The sequence below is a fragment of the Triticum urartu genome, chromosome 2A (assembly GCF_056163025.1).
Source record: "Triticum urartu cultivar PI428250 chromosome 2A, HENAU_Tu73, whole genome shotgun sequence".
Taxonomy (NCBI): domain Eukaryota; kingdom Viridiplantae; phylum Streptophyta; class Magnoliopsida; order Poales; family Poaceae; genus Triticum; species Triticum urartu.
Window position 1 is genome coordinate 606,453,496 of NC_141874.1, and position 10,326 is coordinate 606,463,821.

A 10,326-nucleotide genomic window follows, 5' to 3' on the forward strand; every position below is an offset into this window, starting at 1 on the left:
CCGAATCCTATTCCAACAAGGAAAGGGGGGTCCTACTCCCGGAGGGAGTAGGACTCCTCCTGGCGTGCCCTCTCCTGGCCGGCCGCATCCCCCCTTTGATCCTTTATATACGGAGGCAGGGGGCACCCCTAGACACACAAGTTGATCCACGTGATCATATTCTTAGCCGTGTGCGGTGCCCCCTTCCACCATAGTCCTCGATAATATTGTAGCGGTGCTTAGGCGAAGCCCTGCGACAGTAGTCCATCAAGATCGTCACCACGCTGTCGTGCTGACGGAACTCTTCCCCGACACTTTGCTGGATCGGAGTCCGGGGATCGTCATCGAGCTGAACGTGTGCTAGAACTCGGAGGTGCCGTAGTTTCGGTGCTTGATTGGTCGGGCCGTGAAGACGTATGACTACATCAACCATTTTGTGCTAACGCTTCCATTATCGATCTACAAGGGTACGTAGATCACACTCTTCCCTCTCGTTGCTATGCATCACCATGATCTTGCGTGTGCGTAGAATTTTTTTTGAAATTACTACGTTCCCCAACATGATGATCATCATTCAATAGAGCATTGTCCCAAAAAAGAGAAAGGCCATAAAAAAGAAAGGCCAAATAAAAAAATAAAGGCTAAATAAAAAAAGAAAGGCCAAATAAAAATAATAATAATAAAAGGGACAATGCTACTATCCTTTTACCACACTTGTGCTTCAAAGTAGCACCATGATCTTCATGATAGAGAGTCTCCTATGTTGTCACTTTCATATAATAGTGGGAATTTTACATTATAGAACTTGGCTTGTATATTTCCAATGATGAGCTTCCTCAAAATGCCCTAGGTCTTCGTGAGCAAGCGAGTTGGATGCACACCCACTAGTTTATTTTGTTGAGCTTTCATACATTTATAGCTCTAGTGCATCCGTTGCATTGCAATCCCTACTCACTCACATTGATATCTATTGATGGACATCTCCATAGCCCGTTGATACGCCTAGTTGATGTGAGACTATCTTCCCCTTTTTTTGTCTTCTCCACAACCACCATTCTATTCCACCTATAGTGCTATGTCTATGGCTCACGCTCATGTATTGCGTGAAGATTGAAAAAGTTTCAGAACATCAAAAGTATGAAACAATTGCTTGGCTTGTTATCGGGGTTGTGCATGATTTAAATATTTTGTGTGGTGAAGATGGAGCATAGCCGGACTATATGATTTTGTAGGGATAACTTTCTTTGGTCATGTTATTTTGAGAAGACATGATTGCTTAGTTAGTATGCTTGAAGTATTATTATTTTTATGTCAATATAAACTTTTGTCTTGAATCTTATGGATCTGAATATTCATATCACAAGTAGGAAGAATTACATTGAAATTATGCCAACTAGCATTCCAAGTCAAAAATTATCTTTTTTATCATTCACCTACTCGAGGACGAGCAGGAATTAAGCTTGGGGATGCTTGATACGTCTCCAACGTATCTATAATTTTTGATTGCTCCATGCTATATTATCTACTCTTTTGGGCAATATTGGGCTTTATTATCCACTTTTATATTATTTTTGGGACTAACCTATTAACCGGAGGCCCAGCCCAGATTTGCTGTTTTATGCCTATTTCAGTGTTTTGAAGAAAAAGAATATCAGACGGAGTCGAAACGGAACGAAATCAACTAGAGAAGTTATTTTTGGAAGGAAACACACCCGATGGATTTGGACCCTACGTCAAGGAAGGAACGAGGTGCTCACGAGGGTGGGGGCGCCCCCCCTAGGGCGCGCCCCCTGTCTCGTGGGGCCCTCGTGGCTCCTCTGACATACCTCCTGCACCCATATATACCTACGTGACCTAAAACTTTCAGAATACACAATAGATCGGGAGTTCCGCCGCCAGAAGCCTCCGTAGCCATCAGAAACCAATCTAGACCCGTTTCGGCACCCTGCCGGAGGGGACAATCCCTCTCCGGTGGCCATCTTCATCATCCCGGTGCTCTCCATGACGAGGAGGGAGTAGTTCTCCCTCGGGGCTGAGGGTATGTACCAATAGCTATGTGTTTGTTCTCTCTCTCTCTCTCTCGTGTTCTTGAGATGATACGATCTTAATGTATCGCGAGCTTTGCTATTATAGTTGGATCCTATGTTTCTCCTCCCCCTCTTCTCTCTTGTAATGAATTGAGTTTCCCCTTTGGAGTTATCTTATCGGATTGAGTCTTTAAAGATTTGAGAACACTTGATGTATGTCTTGCCGTGGATATCTGTGGTGACAATGGGATACCATGTGCCACCTGATGTATGTCTTGGTGACCAACTTGCGGGTTTCGTGACATTGGGAACCTATGCATAGGGGTTGGCACACGTTTTCATCATGATTCTCTGGTAGAAACTTTGGGGCACTCTTTGAGGTTCTATGTGTTGGTTGAATAGATGAATTGAGATTGTGTGATGCATATCGTATAATCACACCCACGGATACTGAGGTGACATTGGAGTATCTAGGTGACATTAGGGTTTTGGTTTATTTGTATCTTAAGGTGTTATTCTAGTACGAACTCTAGGGCTGTTTGTGACACTTATAGGAATAGCCCAACGGATTGATTGGAAAGAATAACCTTGAGGTGGTTTCGTACCCTACCATAATCTCTTCGTTCGTTCTCCGCTATTAGTGACTTTGGAGTGACTCTTTGTTGCATGTTGAGGGATAGTTATATGATCCAATTATGTTAGTATTGTTGAGGGAACTTACACTAGCGAAAGTATGAACCCTAGGCCTTGTTTCAACGCATTGCAATACCGTTTACGCTCACTTTTATCACTTGCTACCTTGCTGTTTTTATTATTTCAGATTACAAAAACTATTATCTACCATCCATATACCACTTGTTTCACCATCTCTTCGCCGAACTAGTGCACCTATACAATTTATCATTGTATTGGGTGTGTTGAGGACACAAGAGACTCTTTGTTATTTGGTTGCAGGGTTGCTTGAGAGAGACCATCTTCATCCTACGCCTCCTACGGATTGATAAACCTTAGGTCATCCACTTGAGGGAAATTTGCTACTGTCCTACAAACCTCTACACTTGGAGGCCCAACAATGTCTACAAGAAGAAGGTTGTGTAGTAGACATCACAAGCCGCACCAGCCAGATCAGACCCGTCCGGAGGCCAGACCACTCATGGTGCCGACCCGTCCAATAGGCCCTCCATGCCGCCACCGCCGATCCGAGGTCAGATGGCCCGTCGACGCATATCCGGTCACCGCTGCCAAACACAGCCAATGCCGCAAGGCCGGCCACCGCGCCCGTAGTCATCGCCACCCGAGGCAGAGCCGACCGACGCGCCGCCGCCGGTCAAGGCAGGGACACCCGCCGCACCGCCAAGGCCAGATCGGCCACGCCTCCTCACGTCGCGGGACTCTGCACCATTCCCATGGCGTGGGAGAGAGGCAGGCCCCCGCCACCACTATCGGCGTCCTTCAGCGGGGGCGGAGGGAGGGAGGGAATGAAGGAGAGCCTCCGACGGATAGGGTTTCATCCCTGCCCGAGTCGCCCGGTCGTGGTTGACGCGGGGAAGGGGGCACGTGTCTTATAGTATGAAGTATGTGGCTGGAGATGTCCTAAACTGCTCAAGGAAGCAATTTGTCTCGAGATGCATGCGTGGTCACGGTGTGCACGCACGTGACCGACATGCCATCGAAATAGAGGACGCAGGAGCTAGGGATGTCAATCCGGTCCTGTTTAAAATCCACTTATGATATGATAGTTCAAAAAGGTTTTTTGTTTGTTTGAGAAAAATGAACTATCAAGCCAGCAAAAATTAACTAAACGTGTCACTTGCATCCCTAGCAGGAGAAATCGAGGTTCAAGAGAAAAACGAAACGCCACTTGCCGTGGAACTCGTGACCCGTGACCGTGAGGCGACAGGCCACACGCCGCGTGGAACGCGCGCCTTGTCCTCGTGGCCACAGACGCGCGCGATGAAGCCCGATCTCCGTACCTGACCGATCACTGATCAGATCACGCCCTTTGCAGCGTACTACTCAAGTCTGTCCAACACAAGTCAAGTCTGTCCAGTCAAGTGTGCACCGAGGAACGAAACTTCACACCGGAGGACCGGAAGTTTGCACCAGAATGGCTTTACATTCAGACAAGAATATCCTTCGCCATTTACTCATTTGGATACGAAATTGCACGGACGACCAAGACGGGAGCAAATCGGGTTTCCAGCTCTTGAGACTTGAGAGGGAGCGTCAATAGACCAGTGGAGCTCACCATGGGAACAGTTGATCACCGGCGTGTTTCTGTCGCGGGACTAGTGACTGACCGACCGTAGCAGGACTGATCGCTGGACCGTCGCACGTTAAGCAAATTCATGGGATGTTCTTTGCAGCAAATTAGTTCATTCATAGGAAACCAGCAGGAAAAGAATAGGAAAAACAAGCACTCGATTGAGATCGTGATAGATGAGTTCAGGCCCCATATGAGCACTTGCTTTGAAATAGAGTACGTGGGGTTCTTCACACCTCAAAAAGGGAGTACTAGTGGAACCTCATGGGGCATTAGCAGATAACGACACCGGTTCTCCATGGCATAACCCCACCTTCATTAGCTAAGCAAATCTAACCCCTTTTCCTTCTAAGATTTATTTTCAGGTAGTTTGTTTATACCACACACGGTGTAGGTAGCCGCCCCGCATATTTTAGATGTTCCAGTATCAACAAAGAACATGCTTACCGAAGTAAAGTTTTTTTTTTAAAAGTTTGCACGTTCATGACTCGTAGCGCAGCGGTTGTCGCATCATCGTACCAACTAGAATGGGCGCGCTTCGCTGCACCGTTGATGTTATTAGCATTTCATAAAGGCAAAATTTGGTTTGGCACAAGGGGAAGATGATGAAGTGTGTCTTTATATGTAATATTGTGGTGTTTTAGTGCACTCTTTTAGTGGTGTGATTCTGTGCTGTCTATCAATCAACGGATAATTATATGGGAAAATTTCTTGCGCTGATGGTCGCATGTACTATATTTGTGCTACATTATCATATTTGTGCTACATTATCATATGTTGGCTCTTCTTTTTTAGATGGTGAGAGGATGCATAGAATTGATGCGTTTTTACTCGTTGGCTGTTGATTAATTTGAGAAATCAATGACCCAGTCACAATGGTGAATCGAATCTAAAAATGAATAATTTACATGTTGGTTGTTGATTAATTTGAGAAATCAATGACCCAGTCACAATGGTGAATCAAATCTAAAAATGCATAGTTTACACGTTGGTTGTTGATTAATTTGAGAAATCATTGACTCAATCACAATCTTCAATCAAATCTAAAACTGAATACCCCTGTTGAATGACAGAGCTAGTCAAGAAACAGTTGATCGGTTCCTCGAAAAAAGAAAATGAAATAGTTGATCGGTAAAAATCATGAACCAAATTCAAAATTGGACACCTCAAGTGAAGGGAAGGACTTCAACATTAAGGAGCATACTTAATTAGATGATGATTAGGTAAGGCCGGCCTTCAGCAATCAACACCAGGTGGTAGTGCATCTCATACGATTGCTGTGCTGAACAACTGATCATGCGTTAATATTAAATTGTTTTCTGATAACAAAAATAACAATAATAATCATCAATTGTTACTTCAGAATGTGTGCACGTATGAAAAAGAACTAAAGGCTGATGCGTGCTTAGTCGCTCCGCTCCTCACTCGTGGGATTTTTTTTATAACTGGTAGATCATTGCGATTATTTGTTTTGTTTGAATTTTATTTGTATTGACTTGTATTTTAGTTATGTTTTGGTGGTGATTTTTTCCATTCATTTATCGAGTCGGGTTGTTGTTGGAGAGTGGAGACTATTTGGTCCGAGAGAAGAATGTAATTCTTTAAAGCGTGATTTTGGTGTTTTTACATGTTTCGGTCTTGGTGTCAACTGATGGTGGTCGTTTGATCCTCTTAGGAGATCCTGTTCCATGCAGAAACCGTGGAATTCTTACTATAACACTCAAATTGATTGGCCACGAAGTTTTCACTCGTCCCATGGTTAGCTTGAAAAAAATCGTCTATAATGTTTTATTTAAAAATCTTAGTTTAATTAAAAGATGCTCAAGGATTCTAATAAGTGCTAATGAATTAAAATGTTTTAAAAATAAATAAAAAAGATAAGGAGAAATAAAATTAAACAGCTAACGACCTTACAGACGGCCCCACAAACCTCAAAGCACGGGAACGCTTGAAATCATGGAAGCTTATAGTATCTCTCTATATAGATTAAGCTGAAACTGCATGGAAAAAATGTTACTACTATGTTCATCAGTGCATACCATTACCAACGTTCGCGTTTTTTTTTTGAAGTTTTTTTTTGAAATGCTGAAACTGCATCTGGAACCAAAGTTCGCGATAGCAAGCTAGATGACTCTCGGGATTGGAGATTGAAGAAACACACAGCAGTGCATCTTTTTGTGCGTGAGCCGACGAGAAATGGAGGACGAGGAGGTCAGCCCCAACGAAACGAGAAGGCCGCCGTCCCCCTCTCGCGACGCGCACCAACCAGTTCCTGCTTTGCCCACGTCGACTCGACCCAGTCCGGCTGCCACGAAGCCACCACCGCACCACCCGCTCCGTGCGATCCCGTGGCGACAGGAACTCCGCACCCACCAATCCAGTGGTCAACCCCGCCGTCCAGTTCTTCACCAACCCACTCTCATAAGTCATACCTACCTCCTCAGCTGCCTATTTAACCCGTCTTCTCCCTCCATTCCCCTCCAAGAAGAGCCTCAGCTTCATCTGCAGCTACAGCTCCTCTTCAGCACATACATCTGCCGGCGTCTAGCTAGCTTACTTTCAGAATCAAGATACACATACACCTGCCGGCGTCCAGCTAGCTCGCTTGCTTCAGTACTTCTCTGCATCTTTCGATGGAGTGCGAGAATGCACACGTTGCCGCCAACGGCGATGGCTTGTGCGTGGCACAGCCGGCGCGGGCCGACCCACTGAACTGGGGGAAGGCGGCGGAGGAGCTCTCGGGTAGCCATTTGGATGCCGTGAAGCGGATGGTAGAGGAGTACCGACGGCCTGCGGTGACCATGGAGGGCGCCAGCCTGACCATCGCCATGGTCGCCGCGGTGGCTGCCGGCAGCGACACCAGGGTGGAGCTCGACGAGTCCGCCCGCGGCCGCGTCAAGGAGAGCAGCGACTGGGTCATGAACAGCATGATGAACGGCACCGACAGCTACGGTGTCACCACCGGCTTCGGCGCCACCTCTCACCGGAGGACCAAGGAGGGCGGCGCTCTCCAGAGAGAGCTCATCCGGTACGAATTAAACCGCAAAACCAGTTCTTCCTCTTGTTAAGCATTTCTGTTAGTTATGTGAGTACCAGACTATGAATTGAGTTATGGAAGCCTTATTTTTTCGTGATTGCTTGTGTGTTCAGATTCCTTAACGCGGGAGCCTTCGGCACCGGCACCGACGGCCACGTCCTGCCTGCCGCGGCGACGAGGGCGGCGATGCTCGTCCGAGTCAATACCTTACTCCAGGGATATTCTGGCATCCGCTTCGAGATCCTGGAGACGGTCGCCACGCTTCTCAACGCCAACGTGACACCATGCCTCCCGCTTCGGGGCACGATCACCGCATCCGGTGACCTCGTCCCGCTTTCATACATAGCGGGCCTCGTCACCGGCCGCCCAAACTCCATGGCGACCGCTCCAGATGGCACGAAGGTTAATGCCGCTGAGGCATTTAAGATCGCCGGCATCCAGCATGGCTTCTTTGAGCTGCAGCCAAAGGAAGGCCTAGCCATGGTGAATGGCACGGCAGTGGGCTCAGGGCTTGCATCCATGGTGCTTTTCGAGGCTAACATCCTTAGCCTCCTTGCCGAGGTCCTGTCAGCCGTCTTCTGCGAGGTGATGAACGGCAAACCAGAGTACACCGACCACTTGACCCACAAATTGAAGCACCACCCCGGGCAGATCGAGGCTGCTGCCATCATGGAGCATATCCTTGAAGGAAGCTCCTACATGATGCTCGCGAAGAAGCTCGGTGAGCTTGACCCATTGATGAAGCCAAAACAAGATAGGTATGCACTCCGCACATCGCCACAGTGGCTTGGCCCTCAAATTGAGGTCATCCGTGCTGCCACCAAGTCGATAGAGCGGGAGATCAACTCCGTCAATGACAACCCACTCATCGATGTCTCCCGTGGCAAAGCTATTCATGGTGGAAACTTTCAGGGCACGCCCATCGGTGTGTCCATGGACAACACCAGGCTTGCCATTGCTGCGATTGGCAAGCTCATGTTTGCCCAGTTCTCAGAGTTGGTGAATGACTTCTACAACAACGGCCTTCCTTCAAACCTCTCCGGTGGGCGCAACCCAAGCTTGGACTATGGCTTCAAGGGTGCCGAGATTGCCATGGCCTCCTACTGCTCCGAGCTTCAGTTCTTGGGCAACCCTGTGACCAACCATGTCCAGAGTGCGGAGCAGCACAACCAAGATGTCAACTCTCTTGGTCTCATCTCCTCAAGGAAGACCGCCGAAGCCATTGACATACTCAAACTCATGTCCTCAACTTTCTTGGTCGCGTTGTGCCAGGCTATCGACCTCCGCCACCTTGAGGAGAATGTCAAGAATGCTGTCAAGAGTTGTGTGAAGACTGTGGCTAGGAAGACACTGAGCACCGATACCAATGGCCATCTCCACAATGCGCGCTTCTGCGAGAAGGACCTTCTGCTCACAATCGACCGTGAGGCGGTGTTTGCGTACGCAGACGATCCTTGTAGCGCCAACTACCCACTCATGCAGAAGATGCGTGCAGTTCTTGTGGAGCATGCCTTGGCAAATGGTGAGGCCGAGCGTGACGTGGAGACGTCAGTGTTCGCGAAGCTTGCCACATTCGAGCAGGAGCTTCGGGCAGTGCTGCCGAAGGAGGTCGAGGCTGCCAGGAGCGCCGTGGAGAATGGCACTGCCGCACAACAAAACCGTATTGCCGAATGCCGGTCGTACCCACTCTACCGATTCGTGCGCAAGGAGCTTGGAACGGAGTACTTGACCGGAGAGAAGATGCGGTCTCCTGGCGAAGAGGTGGACAAGGTGTTCGTTGCCATGAACCAGGGCAAGCACATCGATGCGCTGCTTGAGTGCCTTAAGGAGTGGAACGGCGAGCCCCTGCCTCTCTGCTAAATAGAGGATCGAGAAAGTGAAGAGTAATGTGCTTCAGATTTCTGAAGGCTCTTATGATAATACTGTTTTTTCATTGTATATTCGAAAAGTTGATGTTTAGAATGTTCTTCTAGAGCTGCCAATGTGTTGCCAAAGATTGCAATTGCATGACTTGGTAGTGTTGGGTAGCCAGTAGAACTTTTATGGTGTACGTAAGTTAAAAAGTTAGTGTGTGTTAAATTTACATGATAAATCTACTGGCTCCATTTTTTGAGATCAACCAGCCCTCGTGGCAATAGTCCGAGAACCAACTATTGGAATTTCTTATGGTGTGTGTACGGCGATTCGGAAAGTAAAACTCGTGCTTAGGTGGTCACCGATCAGTATTAAGTTCTCTGAATTCTATGAACGGGGGTGAGGGCTTCTCTGAATTCACAATCTCCCATTTAGTTTTTGCAGTTTCTGTATTCTGCTTACTAGTTTCAGTTTGGATTTCTATGGAGGCACATGTTTAACTTGGTGTTATTCAATTACCGTACCTCCGCATACCTGTGAATCCATTATTATTAATTCACTAATGATCTCAGCCCATAACACAAGGTACATACACATGAAGTTTCTCTGTGCTTCTGCACATTGCACTATTTTTTAGTTTCTAGCCATACGTAGGCAGGAAATATATATGAAGATTATAAGGTTGCTCAGGCATGTGACACGTATTTATATTCTACTCCCTTTGGTGTTCTTTAATCTACACGCATCAACAGCTCTATGCGTACATTGACCATATAGGAGACGTGAATGTATGTCCCTTTGCACCGGCCACCGTACCCTGCCAACTAACGCGTCAGTGTTGGATCAAATGAAGATGTCAACCAGCTGTGTCCTAATCTCGAATTCAGTAGGAGAAGCAGAAATCAGTCAAGTAGTCATCTTCAAACCGTATTTTTTTTCATTGTTTTTCCTTCTTCAATCTAAAAAAAAATTGTATTTCCTTAAAAGTCGGTGTTTTGCAATCTTCCTACAAAGCTGCTAGTTTGTTGCAAAAAATGCAATTGCATGCTTTGGTAGTGGTAGGTAGCCAGTAGAACTTCTAACATTTTAAGTTAAAATGGTACAATGCCTGGTAAATATTCATGATAAATATACGTGTCCCTTTTTCTAAATCAATGGTCTGGTGG

The 10,326-nt window shown here is 46.9% G+C and overlaps 1 protein-coding gene across 1 annotated transcript; it reads left to right on the top strand.

Annotated features, from left to right (window-relative positions):
• The first annotated feature begins 6,734 nt into the window (after nucleotides 1-6,734).
• LOC125539133 (phenylalanine ammonia-lyase-like) lies at nucleotides 6,735-9,425 on the top strand. The gene is made up of 2 exons (XM_048702501.2): nucleotides 6,735-7,297; nucleotides 7,420-9,425. The coding sequence occupies exons 1-2, from the start codon at nucleotides 6,903-6,905 to the stop codon at nucleotides 9,164-9,166; spliced, it is 2,142 nt and encodes a 713-aa protein (XP_048558458.2). The 5' UTR covers nucleotides 6,735-6,902; the 3' UTR covers nucleotides 9,167-9,425.
• The last annotated feature ends 901 nt before the right edge of the window (nucleotides 9,426-10,326 follow it).